Genomic DNA, 21,579 nt, shown 5'->3' with positions numbered 1-21,579 from the left:
GCTCCTGATTGGTTACCGAAATTAAAACATTACGAAAGATTAAGTATCTTTAGAAATTTCCTTCCCGTTAATAGAAACATCTTTCTACTATTTTCCAACTTCAGAAAATAATAATGAAACAAACAAATAAATACATAAAAAAAACCCTGTATGCATATTGCATTACATTCTCATTTAACCTAACGTCACCACACACTCAATGTAATGAACATTCATTATCAAAGGTCTAAATGTTTTTAACCTTTTTAAACTAAACCTTTTTTATTCAATCATGAACTCTATGTAAATTATTTATTATTAAAGGATATTATATTTTCATAGGGTTACATTTGCTTAGAAAAATAATTATAATTATTAGAAAAATACTTGTCACTAGCTAGTTTGTGCCAACATAGATGGAATTATCCGTAATTGTTCAACCTCCGATTCTTTTCTTTTTGCGGCGAAAAATAAGCTGAGTCACGATTCTTGTTCCATCCCCCACTGCCCCGCCCACCGCCCCGCCCACTTCCCCGTACAAGTGCACAAATCTGTTTTGCCGCACATACACCGAGATATGTGTTGCAAAAGTCGAGCAGAGCAGATTTGAAGTTGTGCGGTGTAATTTTTTAACATTCACGCTCAGATTTTTATTCTACAAGTTCTCACATCAAAACTACAAGTGCAACTTTTAGTTTACAGGTTCTCAAATTAAAAATACAAGTGCAACTTTTAGTTTACAGGTTCTCAAATTAAAAATACACGTACAACTTTTAGTTTACAGGTTCTCGCATCAAAAATACAAGAGCAAATTTTAGTTTACAAGTTCTCAAATAAAAAATACACGTACAGATTTTGTTTTACAAGTTCTCAAATCGGGTCCTTCACGCTCTCAAGTTTTGCTACAGATTTATCCCCATACATTATTACACTGCTCAAACCCAAGACAGTCTAATAGATAAATAAAATCTTTCAACATAGGCTTATGAGGGCAGCACACATGAATATTAAAATCCCCTAAAACAAGAATTCTGCCCGAAATGGTCAAAACCGAAGACAATAAATTCTGAGACGAAACCTGGATTTACTTTAGGTGGCCTGTATACAAGTATACATATTAGAGGATCCATCAGATCCACCTTTATAACTTGTACCTCAAAAGAAGAGTAACTTTCTACTGACATGGCATTGCATTTAAATGTGTTTCAAAAAATTTATGCAACTCCGCATCCACGACCCACAGTACGAGGTGAATTTAAAAAGTTACAATCAACCGGGCATAATTCAGTAAAAAGAGCCAAATCATTTGGACTTATCCAAGTCTCTGTCAAAAATAAAAAATCCAAACCACGAGACCTAAAAAATCATTTAAAATATCTTATTTAAAACAGATCGAGCATTTACCAAAGCCATCTTTGCTGTTACCGTTTCTTCTATTTTGGCCTCACCGGGCCTATAGTCCAAATAGAGAAGATTTCTGCTGTCAACTCCTCTTCTCTTTTTCACATGAGTTCTCAATTTCACGGGACAACTCTGATCCGGGTAAATAGCCAAAAGATCAGCATATATTCCATGTGAGCGATAGGATATAGACCATGAAATAGAAAGAGAAGACGCATCCAGAACGCGAGAATTTCGACGACGATCACGCACTTGGCGTTTGATCCTCACCAGCATGCCACCTCGCTTTCCCCGCTTTCTGTAGCGCCTCCTTTTCCGCAGAGGGCAACACGGCAGTAGGCAAAAACATTCCGGTAACTTGGAGAGAGTTGGATGCAGAAATTTTTGCAACGTTGCAACAGCCGATCTTAAATTCAGTAAAATTGAGCGATCGTATGTCAGTACCATCGACCCAACCCGCTGAGCAGACAAACATAAAAGCAAACACACACTAATAAATGATAAATTAAACAGAAACAGGAGCAGACAGCACGCCAACACATACACTGGCGCCATCATAGTACACCTCCTGATCGACTTGGATGGAAAACAATGTCTCCAATGAAACAGAAACAGTTAAATCCACAAGAGCACGAAAGAGTAATAGAACAAAATGAACAATGCACAAACCGACTTAGAGTACAAAACAACCGATAACAGACTGGGGGAGCACAAGGACTATAAATACACGGAACTTAAACAGACACAACTGGAAACACTGACAGCACGGGCGTGGCAGATGGGGGAAACCATGGAGACAGACAACAAGGCGGGATCAACGGGCTGGGAACAACACAGACACGAGAAACAGGGAAACCAGAGTGACAGCTAGGAGAGGGGGCGTAGCTCTACGTGACACTCACACTGTACGCACGCATGAGAACATTGCTAGTTTTTTTCTATACTGTATTTACAATCAAAGCTTATCTAAATCTTGGGTCACGCTTAACAACGAAAACTTCTTTACGACAGACTTTTATGACAGTCTCTAACCCATTGTTAAGTGGGGACGCACTGTACATAGATAAAACATGTGGTGTTCTGTTTTAGATCAAGACATCACTTTCACTGCTGTGCTGTGTGGAAACACATCTGAAGTTTGCTTCGGACATGACAACATCCTACTTGGATCTGAGAAGCCGGTCCTGAACAATGCACATTTTTTTCTGGCTGCCTGTGTGCCTAATAGAAGCACTTCTGTTTTGTTATAAACAGGATATATAGGATAAATTGACATCCAGTATCTGACATCCATCCATCCATCCATTCATTTTCATCCGCTTATCCATGTTGTGGGGGCCTAAGCAAAGAGGCCCAGGTTTCCTTCTCCACAGCCACCTCTTCTAGCTCATCTGGGGAGATAGCGAGGTGTTCCCAGGACAGCTGAGAGATATAATCACTCCAGCGTGTCCTGGGTCTTCCCCGGGGACTCCTCCCAGTTGGACATGCCTCTCTAGGGCACTCCACCCTTGTCCGACCATGGTCTCAGTTTTAGAGGTGCCGATTCTCATCCCGGCCATCTCACACTCGGCTGCAAACTGATCCAGCAAGAGCTGTAGGTCTCGGCCTGATGATGCCAACAGGACCACATCATCCGCAAAAAGGAGACGTGGAATCCTTAGGCCACCAAACCGAACCCCCTCCACCACTTGCTAAGCCAAGAAATTCTGTCCATAAATGTTATGACCAGAATCAGTGACAAAGAGCAGCCTTGGCAGAGTCCATCTCCCCCCGGGAAACAGTCTGACTTTCTGCCTGCCATGAAAACCAAGCTCCTGTTCTGTTTGTACAGGGACTGGATAGCCCATAGCAGCAGGCCCTGTACCCTATACTCCCGGAGCACGCCAAGGGACATGGTCGAATGCCTTCTCCAAATTTTTAAAACACATGTGGACTGGTTGAGCGAACTCCCATGCACCCTCTAGGACCCTTGCAAGGGTGAAAAGCTGTCCAGTGTTCCACGACGAGGATGGATCCCACATTGTTCCTCTTGTAACTGAGATTCAATTAATGACCGGACTCCCTTCCCCAGAACCCCTGCATAGACCTTACTGGGGAGGCTGAGGAGTGTGATCCCTCAGTTGGAGCAAACCTTCCGGTCCCCTTTCTTAAAAAGGGGAACCACCACCCCGTTTGCCATTCCAGAAGCACTGCCAATGTACACGTGATGTTGCAAAGACGTGTCAGCCAGGACACTCCCACAACATCCAGAGCCTTAACTCAAGGCAGATCTCATCCACCTTCGGAGCCTTGCCACCAAAGAGTTTCATCAGCCAGGGTGATGAGCAAAATCCCATCCGAGTCCTCCACTTCTGCTTCCTCTGTGGAAGGTGTGATGGTGGGATTGAGAAGATCCTCGAAGTTTCCCTTCCTGAGTTGCCTGACGGTTTGCCAGAATCTTCTCTGAGCCGATTGAAAGTAACTTTCTATGGTCTCAATGAACTCTTCCCACACCTGAGTATCCATCTGCTGCCTCCAGAGTCCCAAAAGCCAACCAGGCCCGATAGGACTCTTTTTTCAGGATGAAGGCCTCCTTTACCCGAGGTTTCCACCTCCAGATTTGGGGATTGCTGCCACGATGGGCACTGACAACTGGCCACAGCCCCAGTCTGCCACATTGACAATGGAGGCATGGAATAAAGGCTATCAGGGATAACTCTGGATCAATGTCTCCGGCGCAAGGGCATCTCTATGTTCTTCCCCAGATGCTGCAACAACCACGGCGCCTCCGGACCCACAGCCATGGCACCTCCTGACCCGCAGCCAGAGGCCACAGCACCTACTGACCTGCAGCCAGCAATCACGGCGCCTCCTGTGCCACAGCCAGCAGACACTGGACTGTGCCGGAGGCCCAGGAGAGGCCTGCATCTGTGCCAGAGGGTCAATGCCTCCTGTTCCCGCGACCCGGAAGAGATCACCGCCTCCTGTTACCACGGCCCGCATGGGGCCTGCCGACGTCCCAGAGGCCCGTCTGGGGCCTACTTCTGCCTCATGTGCCATCACAGGGCCCACAGTGACTGTTCCGCCCACCTGTGTGCCTAATATTGACAGTATTTTTCTTCCCCTAGTGTTGGTGCTGCCCCCATCTGTGCCTGTATCCCCATTTTTGCCCTGTTCTGTGCCCGGTTTTGTTCTGTTCCCTGTCTCTCTACGTGATACCGTCATTGTTCATGTGCCCATGCCCTTTACTGTATCTGGTGTTGTTGTTTCTGTCCCTGTACCCATGTACCCATGTCTGTTCCTAGAGTTGTCACCCATTTTTTTCCGGTTCATGTGTCTGTAATCTTGAGTATATTTGCCTCTGTCTCTGCCTCATTCCCCGTTTCCTGTTCTGATCCTGCTTCCCCGGTGTTTGTTGCTCATCCTAGCCCTGTCCAGTCTCCCGAGGTCCCGTATGCCTGCCCCCCTTGACCTGTTTCTGCTCTTGTGTTTGTGTCCCCTAGCCCTTTGTCCTCTGAGCCTTCTTTTCTTGCCCCTAGGTACTGTTTCTGGTGCATTCTTCTCAGTGCCTTCACTCCAGCTCCCAGCATGTCTTTTGTCTCCTGCTCCTGGTTTAGTTCCTCCTATCTGTGCTTGATGTTGTTTTTTTTTGTTGTTTGAGTTCAGTTGCGCGCCTTGCAGGAGGGTTCTGTCACATGGTCCCGCCTCCCTCCTGTCAGTCATGTCTTCTGTTTTGTTTGTGTGCTTTTTATTTTGAAATTCCTAGTTGTCCGTCTTCACACCCCTGCCTTGTTCTCTGCCCCTCGTTATTGCTTTCTGGTGTGTCTTGTTGGGTTCCTTGTTCAGTCAGTGTATTTAAGTCCTGTGTTTGATCGCTTGTGTTATCAGTTATTGTAAGTCCCTGTAGTGTTCATGCCATTTGTAATCGTGCTTTTTCCATGTCTTTAATGCTAGCTTTTGTCACCTCTGTTCTTAGTATTAGTGTCATCATTTAGTATTAGTTGTTTTGTTATTAAATCACTTCAAAGTCTGCATTTGCATCCCATCTACTTTGCCCCAAAAGTTACAGATTCAATTAAGTAATTTGGTAATGTGAAATTGTTGAATTTAAGATAAAAAAACAACAACATGATAGTGGAGTTATATATCAGTCATCTGCCTTTCTACTCTCAAAATATCAGCATTGACCACTGAAAGCCAATAATTTATTTTGTCATTATTTTCTCAGTGTCTGATCTGAGGATTGTGATACTGGGGAAGAATGTTCAAGAGACCAGCAGTGCAGGAAACCTCATCTTGGGAAGAGACGTGTTTCAGACTGAAGCTCCTCCTCCTTCAGTAGAACATCACAGTAAGAGAGCCAGTGCACTGGTGGAGGGGAGATACATTACCCTCATCAACTCACCCCACCTGCTTCAGACTGATCTCACTCAAGAGGAACTGACTCAGAGAGTGAAAGAGTGTGTGTCTCTGTCTGATCCTGGACCTCATGTGTTTTTACTGGTGCTCCAGTCTGAGAACTTCACACAGGAGGATCAGGACAGAATCAGAAGTTTGCTGAACCCTTATGGTCCACTGGGTCTGAAACAGTCGGTAGTGGTGACTACAGGTGAAGACCAGGACACAAGAGGATGTTTATCTACATTCATTAGAGAATGTGGAGGGAGACACCACATATGTGAGGACATATATACATCTAATGAAGATCAGGTTCTTCAGCTTCTGAAGAAGATAGATGAGGTGATGGAGCAGAACAGAAGACATTTGACCTGTGAAGTGACTGAAGCACCTACACTGGAGTTTAAGGAGGAGAAGCAGTCAGGACCATCTGGGAGAAGACCAGACCAGACCACTGAACCAGACCAGACCACTGGAACAGACCAGACCACTGGAACACACCAGACCACTGGAACACACCAGACCACTGGAACAACACAGGGACATGAAGATGGAGGTAGGGGAAGAGGAAAGGAAAGCTGAAAGAGTTTGATCATTTTAAACTATGAATCAGGCTGAGTAATATTTGAAAACTGTACCCAATGAGAGATGCTGTACAGTGGTTAATGATAAAGTAAACATAAATAAACAATAAAAAAACATCTTATTGATAATCACAATGTAAAATGTACTACAAAAATAGTTTAACATTTTAATTTCACAATATGCTGCATCAGAATCCCCCGTCTGTGGTGGGGATTAATTGGACATGTGTAACCATTTACCCCCGAAAACCTCCACAGCATCATCAGATGTGGTTCCATTAACAAAACATCTTTATTTTTCTGACAGTTAAAGTGTTCAGGACTCAAAGGCAAAGTCCAGTATTCAAGCATCCCAATAGTAAGTAGAATGACACATTGATGTTTGGGATTTTTTTTTATCAAAAAATGTGTTTATACTGTATAATTTGTTATAAATGTTTATCTTATTTTTTGTTCCAAGTGTTTCAGAGTCCCAGCCAAAGTGCAGTTAATGAATGCCTCAGTGGTAAGTAGAACACTTTTACAATTGTGATTTTATTTTCAGACATACCAGGTTTAAAAGTTTCTAGGTTATAGAGAACTGGACAGTGTAAGCAAACATATTAGCTGTGATATCTGAGAGTTGTTTTATGTCTTCAAAAGACAAAATTGGAGGGGCATTGTTAAAAAGCTGCAGTCCTGCAACAATGGAAATAGTATAAAGCATGCATTCTCAAAAATGCATCTTGAATGTTTGAGGAAATAATAATTTTTTATTAAAAAGGTAGCCAATCAGCACTCCCAACCCATGGCTGTGCCTTGAAACTGTAGATAAAATGGATCCTGAAATGTGAAATGAGTTTTAGACTTTGTCTGGATGTCAGCGATATGATGAAATATTCTTACAACCATAATACCATTGAGGGGGTGGGGTTTGCTGTATATAAGGTGATGGGTGTTGGATGTTCTAGAACTGCTAGGACTGGTACCCATCTTAGGTCTGATCTTCAATCTCAGGTGAGCAGCAGTAGTATTCAGCTTAGTGCAAATATCAATCCTGTCTTGATTCCCAATGTCAAGGGTGTAAGGGTAATGATAACATCACCTGGTGTGACTCTGACCTGGTGTCCTGGCTTCCCTGTGGCATTAATGTACCTCCTCAGCTTCTAGCTGTGACAGTAGGTTGCAGAATTTGGAACACGAAGCTATTAGTTGTTTAGTTGTTCGTCTAGATCTGGGGCCTCATGTACGAACGGTGATTACGCACAAAAACATTGCGTACGCTATGTTTCACGCAAACGGTCAGATGTACGAAATGTGATTTGAACGTGAGAAAATGCGTACACCTATGACACCTTCACCTCTGGCGTACGCATGTTTCTAATGTGTTTTCGTCAATTAGCGACACTTGGAGGTGATGCATTGAAATTACAACTATTAAGATATCCTTCACGCACACATTGTAGTAAGCCCTTACTGGGTAAAATAAAGTAAATTAATCAGGAAATTAAACAGTAAATTAATCAGACAATTTCACTGCCTTACTGAAATAATCATTCAACGTGTTTCCACTTAGCCTAGATTATATAAACATGTATTAAATGTTGCACTGGAGTTCTTGGGAGATGGCAGCGTTGGCATTACTGGAGGATATTGTGATTATGATTCTTTAGCCCATGATGATGACTGGCTTATAAGCCGTTTCAAATTTCCAAGAACTGTCCTCTTGTGTTGAGTTGGGTCCAGTTTTGGAGAGAGAAACGCGAGGAGTTGCGCATTGCCAGCGACAACGCTCGGCTTCCTGGCAACTGGCTCGTTTCAAAGCGAACTGGCAGACCGGTCGGGGATATCCCAGTCATCTATGAGCCGGGCCATGCCAGCTGTTTTGGATGGGATCATCTGCATGTCAGCTAGTTATATAAAGTTCCCATTAAGAAGCGGTTGACCAGGCAAACATTAAAGCGCAATTTGCAACGATAATGCAACCCTAATATAATCGGAGCGATCGACTGCACACACATTTCTATGAAGGCACCATCTGAGGAGGAATTTGCTTATGTGAATAAAAAGCACTTTAATTCCATAAACGTGCAAATAATCTGTGATGTAAAAACTTACTAATGTAGTGGCACGTTGGCCTGGATCAACCCAATGATTAGTACATCCTTACAAACTGCATGGTTGGGATAAGATTACAAGCTAGCAGAGTGTGTGATGGGTGGCTACTTGGTAACCAACAAAATGTAAGCATTTAAATAAAAGCATTTGACATTTCCAGCTTAGAATAATTCATTTTAAACATGGGTAATTGTTAAATTACTTAGGAAACAGCAGCTACGTGCTCAAGACGTGGCTGATGACCCTTTGTAATCCACAGACTGACCGGGAGTGGAGATACAATTCTCTCCATTCTCACACCCGGGTCAGTCGTGGAGAGGGTGATTGGGCAGCTGAAAAGCCGGTGGCGCTGGCATGTGGAGTCCTGCACAATGTTGCGCACAGGTATGCCGTGCCATTGTTAGAGGTGGTGGAGCGACCAGTGGACCCAGAGCCAAGACAAATTAGTGCGCAGCGCAAATTTTAACCAATTCTTTTATTGAGTCGCTGATGCTAGTGAGCGCATCACTGATATTTTTAGGTGCATTATATTATTCTGCCAATGTGCATTATTCTGACCCCACAACATTTAAAGCTTCACACACGCTGTGCCACTCAGACCTTTTGCACTTTTCCGTAATGCCACAACGTGCCAAACAAACATTTTTTCCGCACCTCTACCTCATTCAGGAGCGTCTCTACTTTCACATTCGGTGAAGTTCCTCTTTTTTCTCCGTTTAGACATGGTTTGTGATAGATCAGAGAGCAAACTTCTCCGGTGCAGGGCAAATTTAAATGAATTTGCATATTTATAGGGGGGCGTGTCACCGTGTGCGCTCAATTCCACGTTGATTGGGATGTACAAAAGAAATGTGGGTGGATTCCGGCGTACACACAGTTTGATACATCCGGATTTTTTTATGCGTACGCCTTTTTCTGGATTTGTACGTATGCCAATTTTTAGTAAGAAATCTACGCAAGTCTTTGTACATGAGGCCCCTGGTGTTTCAAAGTATCCAGTGTTCCCCATATGCTGTGAATGTACCCTGTCACAGCGGAGTTGCATGTGCAGTAGCATTCCAACTGTCCTGTTCTCCAGTGTTTGTATTTGTTCCTGTATATACTGTATGTGTGAATATATATATATATATATATATATATATATATATATATATATATATATATATATATATATATATATATATATAGAGAGAGAGAGAGAGAGAGAGAGAGCATTGAATTTAACACAACATTCAACCTGCAATATTTTTGGTCCAATTGTTCCCTGTCAATATATATATATATATATATATATATATATATATATATATATATATATATATATATATATATATATATATATATATATATACATATTAGTGATGGGACTTGATTATTAATTACAATCAATTACAAAAATTATTTTGATACTAAAATTTTGAATGAATACATGTATATTCTTAACAACAAATATGTTTATTGCTATTTGAAATGTTTTTTTTTGTTATTAAACCAACAAAACCCCTAATTGTTTAACTTATCTGAAAAATAAATAAGTAAATGTAAACAGCACATTAGACAATAATCATAGCACCATTTCTTGAACAGAACTGTAAAAATTAAAAATAAATAAAAAAACTATACAATATTGCAACTAGTGAGAGTTTAATATCTGGTGTAAACAAAAATTAAAGTGCCATTTCTAAAGTAAAAACAGAATTATCGGAAAACTACATATTGCATTAAAGAGCATTGAATTTAACACAACATTTAACCTGCAATATTTTTGGTCCAATTGTTCCCTGTCAATGCAACACAATCAACTGCATTCAATATGTCTTGTTTTGACTGCTTTTCGTCATCATAAAGCTGCCTAATCTTACTTGCCATGGTTTTCCTACACGGGAGTTTGTAAGCAGGGTCCAATGTTGCTATATGTAACACAGACTGTAGTCACATATCCTCTACCACTGAAAGTGGTCTACAGTCTGTTGCGATCCATTTAGCCAGGGAGTTGCTTAATTTTTCAGATGTAGACTTACTTATTTTGGCCCTGGAACCGGTCATCTGGTCCAATGTGGGCTGGCTGGAGTGTTTATTTGTAGCGCTGCTGGGGACGCTGAAATTAGCTGTGGGGCTGGCTGTGCTTGCCGCAACATGTTTTGCATTGAGATGATATTTTAGGCTTGAGTAGCTTAGGTGATAAGCAAACTTCTTTTTGCACAACTTGCATACAACAGTAGTCTTTTCGAAAGCCAGGACGTTTTTTAAAGCTGAAGTTGTCCCTCGGCTTCAACTTCAACTTTAAAAAACTGAAGTTGTCCCTCAGTGGACCAAGAGAAGCGGCTTCATCGTCCAACGTTGTTGTTTGTGCATGTTGCCTGTGCATCAGATTTACAGGTGTTAGAACACTCGAATACAAAGGTTCCGGCTCCAAACAAAAAATAAAAGTGAATAATTCTGATAACTTTTATCACGTTAAAATCTTTGTAATTAATTAAAGTCCCAGCCCTAATATTATATATATATATATATATATATATATATATATATATATATATATATATATATTGTATGTATAAATACATACACACAGACTATAAGCTGTTACTTTTTTCCTCGCGCTTTGAACCTTGCGGCTTATAATGATTTTTCTTCACCCATCAGGGGGCGGAGCAGAAAGTTAATCAGGTGGTAGATCAAAGTTGTAAATCAAAGAACTAACTAGATATTTAGACATAATACTGCTGTAATACTGAGAACTCATGTGGCCAGAGGTGAACTTCGGTATAGCCAGTGTGTAGTTTATTTAAAATAATTAACACCCTTGAGCCAGTGTGGCTTTGGACATAGATAATGTCATACCATTTGCTGTGATGGATAATTAAAGTCTAGCTCTTATTTATGCATAGAAACGTAAATCCACAATATCATCTGTAGCGTCTTTATGCGGATAAACGAGGGGAGTCGGAATTCGGCACAACAGCGACTGCAAGCCAAATTTGTGGCACGTGGAATGCTACAGGAACCGTTCGGAAACTGATCAGTACAGTTAAATGTATGCAGTTCAGTAGATATATGCGTTTTTTTAGCCCGGTGCGGCTTATACAATATTTTCCTTTTTTTTTTTTTCTTTGTAGGTGCGGCTTATATTGAGGTGCGCTCTGTATTCGAAAAAATACGGTGTATAGTTAATTTAACTGGAAAGAGAGAGACAAAAAGAATGTATTCAGGAGATGTAGCTTCTACATCCAGGGCTTTCAGGAGATGTAGCTTCTGCAATATGAAAAACCATCCTCAGGAATGCCAGACGAGATATTTAAAGGGAAGCATCTACACCCCATTACTCCCAGGAACAGCTCTCTTCTCAAACCCCCATATCTCCTGGTAGTCACCAGGTAGTATGAACTACACATGGCAATACTTTACAGTATATAGACCTATATAGGCATGTAATATAAGGAATAGGTGAAGCAGATGAAGGGAGAGAGCTGTGATTGGTGGCAGGTGGATTCTGGGAGAGGTAGTCCAAGGCAAGGTGTGTGATGAGTGGTAAATCTTGAAGGACCATTAAGCAATAATGATATTTCACCAAGTACCCAGCAGAAATCCTTACTAGTAAAGTGTTTTAATGTACATCCTTGAATTATTCTTTAATTAGATTTTGAATGTTTCCCAAAATGTTTCTTAACTTCTAAATTAATGACTAACATATCCATTAACTTACAAAGTGCTTAATTTATATTTTGCCTGTAGTGCTGTGTTTGTTTATTCATTTAGTAAGGCTGGTAAGAATTGACGACAATTACACCAATAAACAAAGAAGAAAAAAGTGACAAAAGAAGAATCTGATATATTGCTTGATGAGTGTATAATTGATATTGTAATATTTATTTTAGATGAAGAAGACATCAGTTTCACAGTTGTGCTGTATGGAAACATAACTGCAGTTTGCTATGAAGATGACAACATCCTACTTGGACACAACCATCCAATTACGAATAAAAAATATGTTTCTTTACCTGTTCTGAAACCAAGAATAGTATCAAAATATAATTTGTCTGTGATCAACATGCTTTGCTTGCAAGAGGAAAAACTTTACTGGCACCAGATTGCTGATCAACTCATCCATGAAGATCACATCCATGCATTTATATATGTACTACAGCTGGGCCAGTTAACAGATGCTGATAAGCTGGGGTTAGAGTGGCTACAGAGCAGGTTTGGTGAAGGTGTTCTACCGTATGTGATGATTCTGTTCACTTATGAGAGAGAGGAGGACAGTGACACCATCATAGACGACCTGAAGAACAACAGTGTTCTAGAAGAACTGTTGATGAAGTGTGGAGACAGATATCACACCTGCAGCAAGAACATGAACAACCAATCAGAGATGAGGACACTGGTGGAGAAGATTGACCATCTGGTCTCTGAGAACAACCAGCACTGCTACACTGCTGAGATGCACAAGACTGCACTGTCAGTCAAACACATGCAAGGAAGAAAAAAGGGGCAAAGTGGTAAGTGGTAAATCTTAAAAGGTTCTTGTCATGCATCCTTCTTTGAAATGCCCTAATGGTAATGTAAATGAGAAAATTCACATCATGTTACCTTTTTGTCTATTTAAATGTTCTATATTATCCCAAACATGTTTGTTAAAAAAAGCTCTTGAAGAAAACACAAGATTATATAGATGTGATGACTCAAACCAACCCTTAAACAACCTGCACATTGTTTTCATGTTTAAACACTGAATGTACTTCAGCAAAAAATTAGAGATGCAAATATATACAGTAGAACCCTGGAACATTAATTCATTCTGGAAGGAGCGTCGAGAAGCGATGCAGTCGAGTTCTGAATCAATTTTCCCCATAAGAAATAACGGATTAATCCATTCTCAAGTTGAATTCCAATGCTAAGTCAATCAATGCCTTTTTCATACTTCTCTATGATCACCTTTTGCAACTCTATTGATGTTCTTACCATTTTCCTCTTCACCTTTTCTGCTATGTCTTTCTTGGGACCCAAGTTTTTTTTTGTCTAAAACAGTACAAAAAAACAACAAAATGCAGCAAAAGCTTGGAGCACAGCCTCAAGCTAGTTTAAAACCCATTGAACAACAATGCCAACTAGCAGCATGTGACCAAAGCACGAACTGTATTTTGTTTACAAAAGTCACATGAGTCGGGTCACATTCCGAAGTTTTATTTGAGCGCCGAGCCAAAATTTTGCGTCTAACTCCAAATATGTTAAGTACTGAGGCGGTCGAGTTCCGGGGTTCTACTGTGTGTGTATATATATAATTGTCTCCACTTGTGATAGTAAAGTGACAATTTATCAACACATTTCATAGAGAAAATAGTAAAATCAGCCACAGAAATACATCAAGTGTGATATTTTATTCTTGATTTTCTCAGCTGTTGATTTTTACCCACAAGAAAATCAGGAGGACACCAAGCTGGGACAAACTGTGTCAAACGTAAGTAATTAAATCCACAAGATCCACAAACATACCAATAATCTGAGGGCTGCTTTACAGTGGATTCTTTGACTTTGACTTATTTGCAATCATAAATTTCGGTTTCTCTTAAAGTCCCCCATAATTAAAACCCCATCGTGTTTGACCATCAAATCTGCCAAAAAGTTTTGAAGTCATTTAAAAAGTCCTTGTTGTATTTCGGAGGACGGTAGACTATAGCACATGCAATTGGATGGAAGCAGTCCAGCTCGAACAGCAAAAGTTCAAAGCTGCAGTAGGACGTGGCTGTCAGATTTCTGCAGCTGCAGATCGAATATCCAATAAAGTTTGGCGATCATAAACTAAAATTGAGTTGATAGACTCAATTTCTAATGCTAAAAACATATGTACATCGGCGCCATCTAGGCACATTTTGTTTTGGGGTTATGACTACTCATTCTCAACGAGGTGAAATTCAATATTTAAGTATTGATCTGAGGGTGTTGCGAGAAGGTACATACTGGCTGTCATGCCAATGATCAAAGTTAAGGAATTTCCTTCCCATTGGGAACAAAAAGAATGAAACAGCTAAGACACAGAAGCATGCCAAGGATAGAAAAAGCTAAATTGCATATCAACAGTCACTGAAAAGTGTATATTTTTCCTGTGCTTTGTATCATTTAGGAATTAAGAAGAACTGGTTTGTCAGGAAGTGTACCACACCTGACATATAGCCCAGGTAGCTAATAAGAAGCAGTTCAGTTGAAGTTGAAGGGATCGCTGGACCTGATAGTTTCCTGAAACTAATTTCGCTTTTGGACATGATGCCTGTACTGGGGTTTGATGCTGCCTACTTGTCAGACACCAAGTTTAGTGGGTTTCATGCCAGTTTCATGGCTTATGTATTCTTGTCTCATTTAGATGAGGTAATTATTGACATGTGTAAACTGTAGGTGACAAGCCAGACTAAGAGCAGTTCACAAAGACCCCCTATGAACAACAACATAAATAAAAGATCAGTGATGTCGCCCGGTATGGCGCAGCCGGGGCCCCACCCTGGAGCCAGGCCCGGGGTTGGGGCTCGTAAGCGAGCGCCTGGTGGTCGGGCCTTTGCCCACGGGGCCCGGCCGGGCCCAGCCCGAACTGGTGACGTGGGCTCAACCTCCTGTGTGTTCACCACCCACAGAGGCTATCGTAGGGGGCCGGTGCAGTGTGGATTAGGTGGCAGCCGAAGGCGGGGACCTCGGCGGCCTGATCCTTGGACAGGGCAGCTAGCTGTTGAGACATGGAATGTCGCTACACTAGGGGCAAAAGAGCCCGAGCTTGTGCAGGAGGCGGAGCGGTACCAGCTAGAGATAGTTGGGCTCACCGCTACGCACAGCATGGGCTCTGGGACCCAGCTCCTTGAGAGGGGCTGGACTCTTCATTTCTCTGGAGTTGCTCATGGTGAACGGCGGCGGGCTGGTGTGAGCGTTCTTATAGCTCCCCAGCTTAGTCGTTATGTGTTGGAGTTTACCCCGGTGAACGAGAGGGTTGCCTGTCTTCGCCTTTGGGTCGGGAGCGGGGCTCTGGCCGTTGTTTGTGCCTATGGACCAAATAGCAGCACAGAGTATTCAGCCTTCTTGGAGTCCCTGGGAGGGGTACTGAGAAGTGCTCCAACAGGGGACTCCATTGTTCTACTGGGGGACTTCAACGCTCACGTGGGCAATGACAGTGACACCTGGAGGGGCGTGATTGGGAGGAACGCGCCCCCCCCCGATCTGAACCAGAGTGGTGCTTTGTTATTGGACTTCTGTGCTAGTCATGGTTTGTCCATAACGAACACCATGTTCGAGCATAGGGATGTCCACAAGTGCACCTGGCACCAGGAAACCTTAGGTCGGAGGTCGATGATCGATTTTGTTGTCGTTTCATCTGATCTCCGGCCCTATGTTTTGGACACTCAGGTAAAGAGAGGGGCTGAGCTGTCAACTGATCACTACCTGGTGGTAAGTTGGATCCGCTGGCAGAGGAGGGGGCTGGACAGACCTGGAAGACCCAAACGTATTGTGAGGGTTTGTTGGGAACGTCTTGCTGAGCACTCTGTCAGGGAGGTCTACAACTGCCACCTCCGGGAAAGCTTTTCCCAGCTTCCGAGGGAGTCGGGGGACATGGAGTCTGAGTGGACCATGTTCTCCGACTCTATCGTTGAAGCTGCTGTACTGAGTTGTGGCCACAAGATCACTGGTGCCTGTCGCGGCGGCAATCCCCGTACCAGATGGTGGACATCGGAAGTACGGGATGCCGTCAAGCTGAAGAAGGAGTCCTATCGGGCCATGTTGGCCACTGGGACTGACAAACCGTCCGGCACCTCAGAAGGGATAAGCAGTACTCTGTCAACACTGTCTACAGTGCGGGTGGAGAGCTGTTGACCTCGACTGAGGATATTGTCGCACGGTGGAAGGAATACTTTGAGGATCTCCTAAATCCCTCTGTCATGCCTTCCATTGACGAAGCGGAAACTGACGACTCAGTGGTGGACCCGTCTATTATCCAAGCCGAAGTCACTGAGGTGGTTCGCAAACTCCCCAGTGGCAGGGCAGCGGGAGTGGATGAGATTCGTCCTGAGTATCTTAAGTCTCTGGATGTTGTGGGGTTGTCTTGTTTGACATGCCTCTGCAACATCGCATGGCAATCTGGGACAGTTCCTCGGGAGTGGCAGACTGGGGTGGTGGTTCCACTTTTTAAAAACGGGGACCGGAGAGTGTGCACCAATTATAGGGGTATCACACTTCTTAGCCTTCCTGGTAAGGTCTACTCTAGGGTACTGGAAAGGAGAATTCGGCCGATAGTCGAACCTCGGATCCAAGAGGAACAATGCGGCTTTCGTCCTGGCCGTGCAACACTGGACCAGCTTTATACCCTTCATAGGGTGCTCGGGGGTTTGTGGGAGTATGCCCAACCAGTCCACATGTGTTTTGTGGATCTGGAGAAGGCATTCGATCGTGTTCCTCGTGGTATTCTGTGGGGGGTGCTCCAGGAGTATGGAATCGGGGGTCCTCTACTAAGGGCTGTGCGGTCTCTGTATGATCGGAGCAGGAGTTTGGTTCGCATTGCCAGCAGTAAGTCGGACCTGTTTCCGGTGCATGTTGGACTCCGTCAGGGCTGCCCCTTGTCACCGGTAATGTTCATAATTTTTATGGATAGGATCTCAAGGCGCAGTCAAGGGCCGGAGGGAGTCCTGTTTGGAGGCCACAGGATTTCATCTCTGCTATTTGCAGATGATGTTGTTCTGTTGGCATCTTCAGGCCACAACCTTCAGCATGCATTGGGGCTGTTTGCAGCCGAGTGTGAAGCAGCTGGGATGAGAATCAGCACCTCTAAGTCCGAGGCCATGGTTCTCGACCGGAAAAGGGTAGCTTGCACCCTTCAGGTGGGTGGAGAAGTCCTGCCTCAAGTGGAGGAGTTTAAGTATCTCGGGATCTTGTTCACGAGTGAGGGAAGAATGGAGCGTGAGATCGACAGACGGATTGGTGCAGCTTCCGCAGTAATGCGGTCGCTGTACCGGTCCGTTGTGGTGAAGAAGGAGCTGAGCCAAAAGGCGAAGCTCTCGATTTACCAGTCGATTTACATTCCTACCCTCACCTAAGGTCATGAGCTTTGGGTAATGACCGAAAGAACGAGATCGCGGATACAAGCGGCCGAAATGAGTTTCCTCCGCAGAGTGGCTGGGCGCACCCTTAGAGATAAGGTGAGAAGCGCAGTCACTCGGGAGGAGCTCGGAGTAGAACCGCTGCTCCTCCACATCGAGAGGAGTCAGTTGAGGTGTCTTGGGCACCTGTTTCGGATGCCCCCTGGACGCCTTTCTAGGGAGGTGTTCCAGGCATGTCCCCCTGGGAGGAGGCCCAGAGGAAGACCCAGGACACGTTGGTGAGACTATGTCTCTCGACTGGCCTGGGAACGTCTCGGTGTTCCACCCGAGGAGCTGGCTGAGGTGTCTGGGGAGAGGGAGGTTTGGGTTTCCCTGCTCAGACTGCTACCTCCGCGACCCGGCCCCGGATAAGCGGTAGATAATGGATGGATGGATGGATGGATGGGTAAACTGACAACACTGAAGTAAGAGGAGGGATGATTAACACTGGCAAGACTGAAATTTCAGGATCTCCAGGACATCACCCCTCCTTCTTGCCAGCAATTATCCTTCCTTTTATTATGCAAATGTGGAGCACTGAGGCAGCATGTCAAACACTAATATGGCTAAAAGTACGAGGAGTTTCGCAGGCAAACCTTGCCGACCCCCGCTCTCCTTTCCACAGAAAACCAGCTCATCTGTATATCACAGCTTCAAGAAGCAATTCAAAAGTTACTACCGTGAATCTATCTTTCTTTATAGCGCGAAGGTAATTATTCCTATGCTGAATAGGAATGAATCCTTTGGTTTGAATCGCGCTAAACAATCTAACAAATAAATCCTCGCGCTAAAGAATAAATGTTTATTTGTATTAGGCGTACGTGCTGTGCGATTTTCACAAGGCAAACCAGACACTGACTAGCCCATTTTATACGCATCATACGCATTTCATGCTTACTTCATCGCACTAAAGAATAAACAATGCGTTTGCGGTCCATACAGTGCGATGGCAAATTCACAGAATCTTGCTGCAGAGAAAACAAATATACATTTTGAATCCACCTCGCTACAAACTTAAAATTTAGAAGTTATTTGTTTTTACTATCCAAGTGTAATCTAAAATTAAGTAAAAAACAAAATCCATCAGTACAAATTATATATATTCTATCCGTATCTATACATTGTATGTATGTTATTTCTGTGATTCGGCTGTTATGAAACAGCACTAATTTACAGGTAGAATGTATATATAATTTGCACTGCTACATAGACAGGAAACACCATAAAATAATCTCAGAAATATCATAAAAATTATATATATTCTATCTGTATTTAGAGAAAATCAAATGTAGTCATTGTATATGTTATTTATGTTATTCTGCTTTTATAAAACAGCACTACTTATATAAGAATTCTAACCATATCTATTTTTTTATTTATTTATTTTACCTAATACCAGATTGTACTTGGATAGTATGGAACAATTAAATTTGATTAGAGACTGACTGACTATTCAACCATTCATACTTCTATTCATCCATCTGATATAAAGAAATGGAAATGCGGTAGTATCGGTTAGCGTGTGATTAGCGGGTATCGATATGCATGTCATTAGCACCTTTGCATCAGTCGACGTCAAGGTCCAAAATTTACACTTGTTGAAGATGGGTGGGGTGTGGTCTTCTCCCAGCTGGGATAAAAACGAACACACAAACACAGGTGAATCATTTCGTATATTTTTCCTGTTCTGCGAGGAAGACACGGACACTACGATGGCACACAAGAGGACTTACACTGCTTTGCAAGCTTTGGCTCTTCTGAACGAAATGGATGACTGCGAATCCGATGGAGGAGAGGAACATTCTGTTAGTGCTGAAGACTCCAATCTGGCAGTTTCATCTGGCGCAGATACAAGTGGACAATCAGATGAAGAAAACCGTAGCCCTCCACAAAAGAAGCGTTCTGTTGCTAAGGATGTCAGTAGGCCTGAACATAACATAAACGCAAAAGATGGAACCGCTTGGGAAAAAACAGATGTTGTACGCATTCGTGGACACGCCAGCACCACTTTTACGTTCAGTGAGACCGCAGGACCTACAGAGCATGCCAAGGTAACATAAAAAACTTTTCGTAGATGTATACAAGAAAAGTAGAGGTGAATTTTGCCAGCTATATTTTCTCTTTTTCTAGACGTGTATAGGACGTGTATTTTATAAATATATTTATATTATATTTCCTCTTTTTTTTTACATGTAAGTAATGTTATCACGGATGTGCATAGGAAAAAGCATTGAACTGAATTTGGCCAGCTATATGTCCTCCTTGTTATATTTTATAAATATAGTTATATTATATTTTCTCTTTTTTTTTACATGTAAGTAATGTTATCACGGATGTGCATAGGAAAAAGCATTGAACTGAATTTGGCCAGCTATATTTCCTCCTCCTTTCCTCTTTTTTACATGTAAGTAATGATATGTCCTCTTTGTTATATTTTATAAATATTTTTATGTATGATGTAAAGATGTATTATTTTATATTTCCTATTTTTTTTTACATATAAGTAATGTGATTTTTATTTTACTTCTACAGCGCAGAATCACAAGCAGGTTGCAGAGCTTTCTGTGTTTGATCGACATAGAGATGCTGAGGATAATCACACACTGCACGGTCCATGAAGCCCACAGAGCAGATCAGAGCTGGAACATGTCTGTCAGCGAGTTGATGGCTTTCATCGCAGTGCTTTTTCTGCGGGCAATACTCTGCTCGGTTGGAGCCATTGCTGATTGTTGGTCTAAGAATTACGCTGTGCCCGCAATCAAGAACACGATGTCGCGTGACCGCTACAAAGAAATCATGCGGTACTTGCGCTTCGATGACAAGGACACCCGTGCGGAACGTGTAAAGAGTGACAAATTTGCTGCAATCTCGGACATCTGGCAATGTTTTGTACGTAACTGCACTCTGTTACACGCCAGGACAACACATCACCGTTGATGAGCAGCTTTTTCCGACCAAGGTCCGCTGTCCTTTCCTGCAATACATCGCTACAAAACCTGACAAGTTTGGCATAAAGTTTTGGATTGCTGCTGATTTGAAGACCAAGTATATGTGCAATGCTCTTCCATATTTGGGAAAGGACCCCAGTCGTCCCAAGGGAGAAAGACTGTCAGAGAACGTCGTCATGAGACTCATGGAGCCATATCTGGACAAGGGCAGAACCGTCACCACAGACAACTACTTCACATCCCTGTCTCTGGCCAACAGACTGCTTGCACGCAACACAGCTCTGCTTGGGACAATCAACAAGATCAGAAGAGAAATTCCTCCTCCAGCAAAAAACACCAAGGGACGTGAGGAATTCTCCACACACGTGTTCAAATCAGGAAGTGCCATACTGACCACGTATGCTCCAAAAAAAAACAAGGCAGTCTGCATTCTCAGCACAATGCACAAACAAGTCACGATCTCCGAAGGCCACAAAAGGAAACCAAACACGATCACGGATTACAACAGCATGAAGGTATGCGTATATGATAAATAATGTCACATTATTGAATTTTTATGTCAAACAAAATGTTTATAATGTAACATAACCTTTTTATGTTTCTTTGCAGTGCGGTGTGGATATCATGGACCAGAAGGTGCGTGGGTATACGGTCCGCGCAGGAACACGCAGGTGGCCTGTTGCAGTGTTCTACAACATGCTAGACTTGGCAGCGATGAACACACATGTTTTGTATACAACATGCACGAGGTCCACGGAGAGCTGAAGAGACTTTTTACGTGTTCTTGCTGAGGAACTTAGGAGTCGATTCTTACAGGAAAAGACAATGGCGAAAAAACAACGACCTCCACCTGCTCCTGGAAAGACGACGCAGTGCCAGGTGCAGATACACTGCAACAGGAATCACAGCTCGGAGCGGTGTGCTGTGTGCGCCATGTACACCTGTCGAAAATGTAGAAAGGATGGGCCATGGATATGTAGCAACTGTTAGATTGCGGGATGCTCATAGCGGACTTGGCTGTATTTCAAATGAGATTTCTATTTTTCTAATAAAAATAATGTTGTTCTGCATCACACATTTGTTTTA

General features: G+C 42.8%; 1 protein-coding gene across 1 annotated transcript in view; it reads left to right on the top strand.

Moving 5' to 3' along the window:
* Positions 1-21,579, top strand: part of LOC143517647 (interferon-induced very large GTPase 1-like) — a 52,090-nt gene that overhangs the window by 23,260 nt on the left and 7,251 nt on the right. Inside the window, exons 4-8 of the mRNA XM_077010377.1 lie at positions 5,588-6,313; positions 6,649-6,699; positions 6,802-6,846; positions 12,317-12,937; positions 13,835-13,896. Of these exons, the coding sequence (XP_076866492.1) occupies positions 5,588-6,313; positions 6,649-6,699; positions 6,802-6,846; positions 12,317-12,937; positions 13,835-13,896 (1,505 nt within the window). The remainder of the gene's footprint in view (positions 1-5,587; positions 6,314-6,648; positions 6,700-6,801; positions 6,847-12,316; positions 12,938-13,834; positions 13,897-21,579) is intronic.

The sequence above is a fragment of the Brachyhypopomus gauderio genome, chromosome 6 (assembly GCF_052324685.1).
Source record: "Brachyhypopomus gauderio isolate BG-103 chromosome 6, BGAUD_0.2, whole genome shotgun sequence".
NCBI lineage: Eukaryota > Metazoa > Chordata > Actinopteri > Gymnotiformes > Hypopomidae > Brachyhypopomus > Brachyhypopomus gauderio.
The sequence above is the reverse complement of the archived record's forward strand: the minus strand, read 5'-3'. Positions and strand labels throughout refer to the sequence as shown.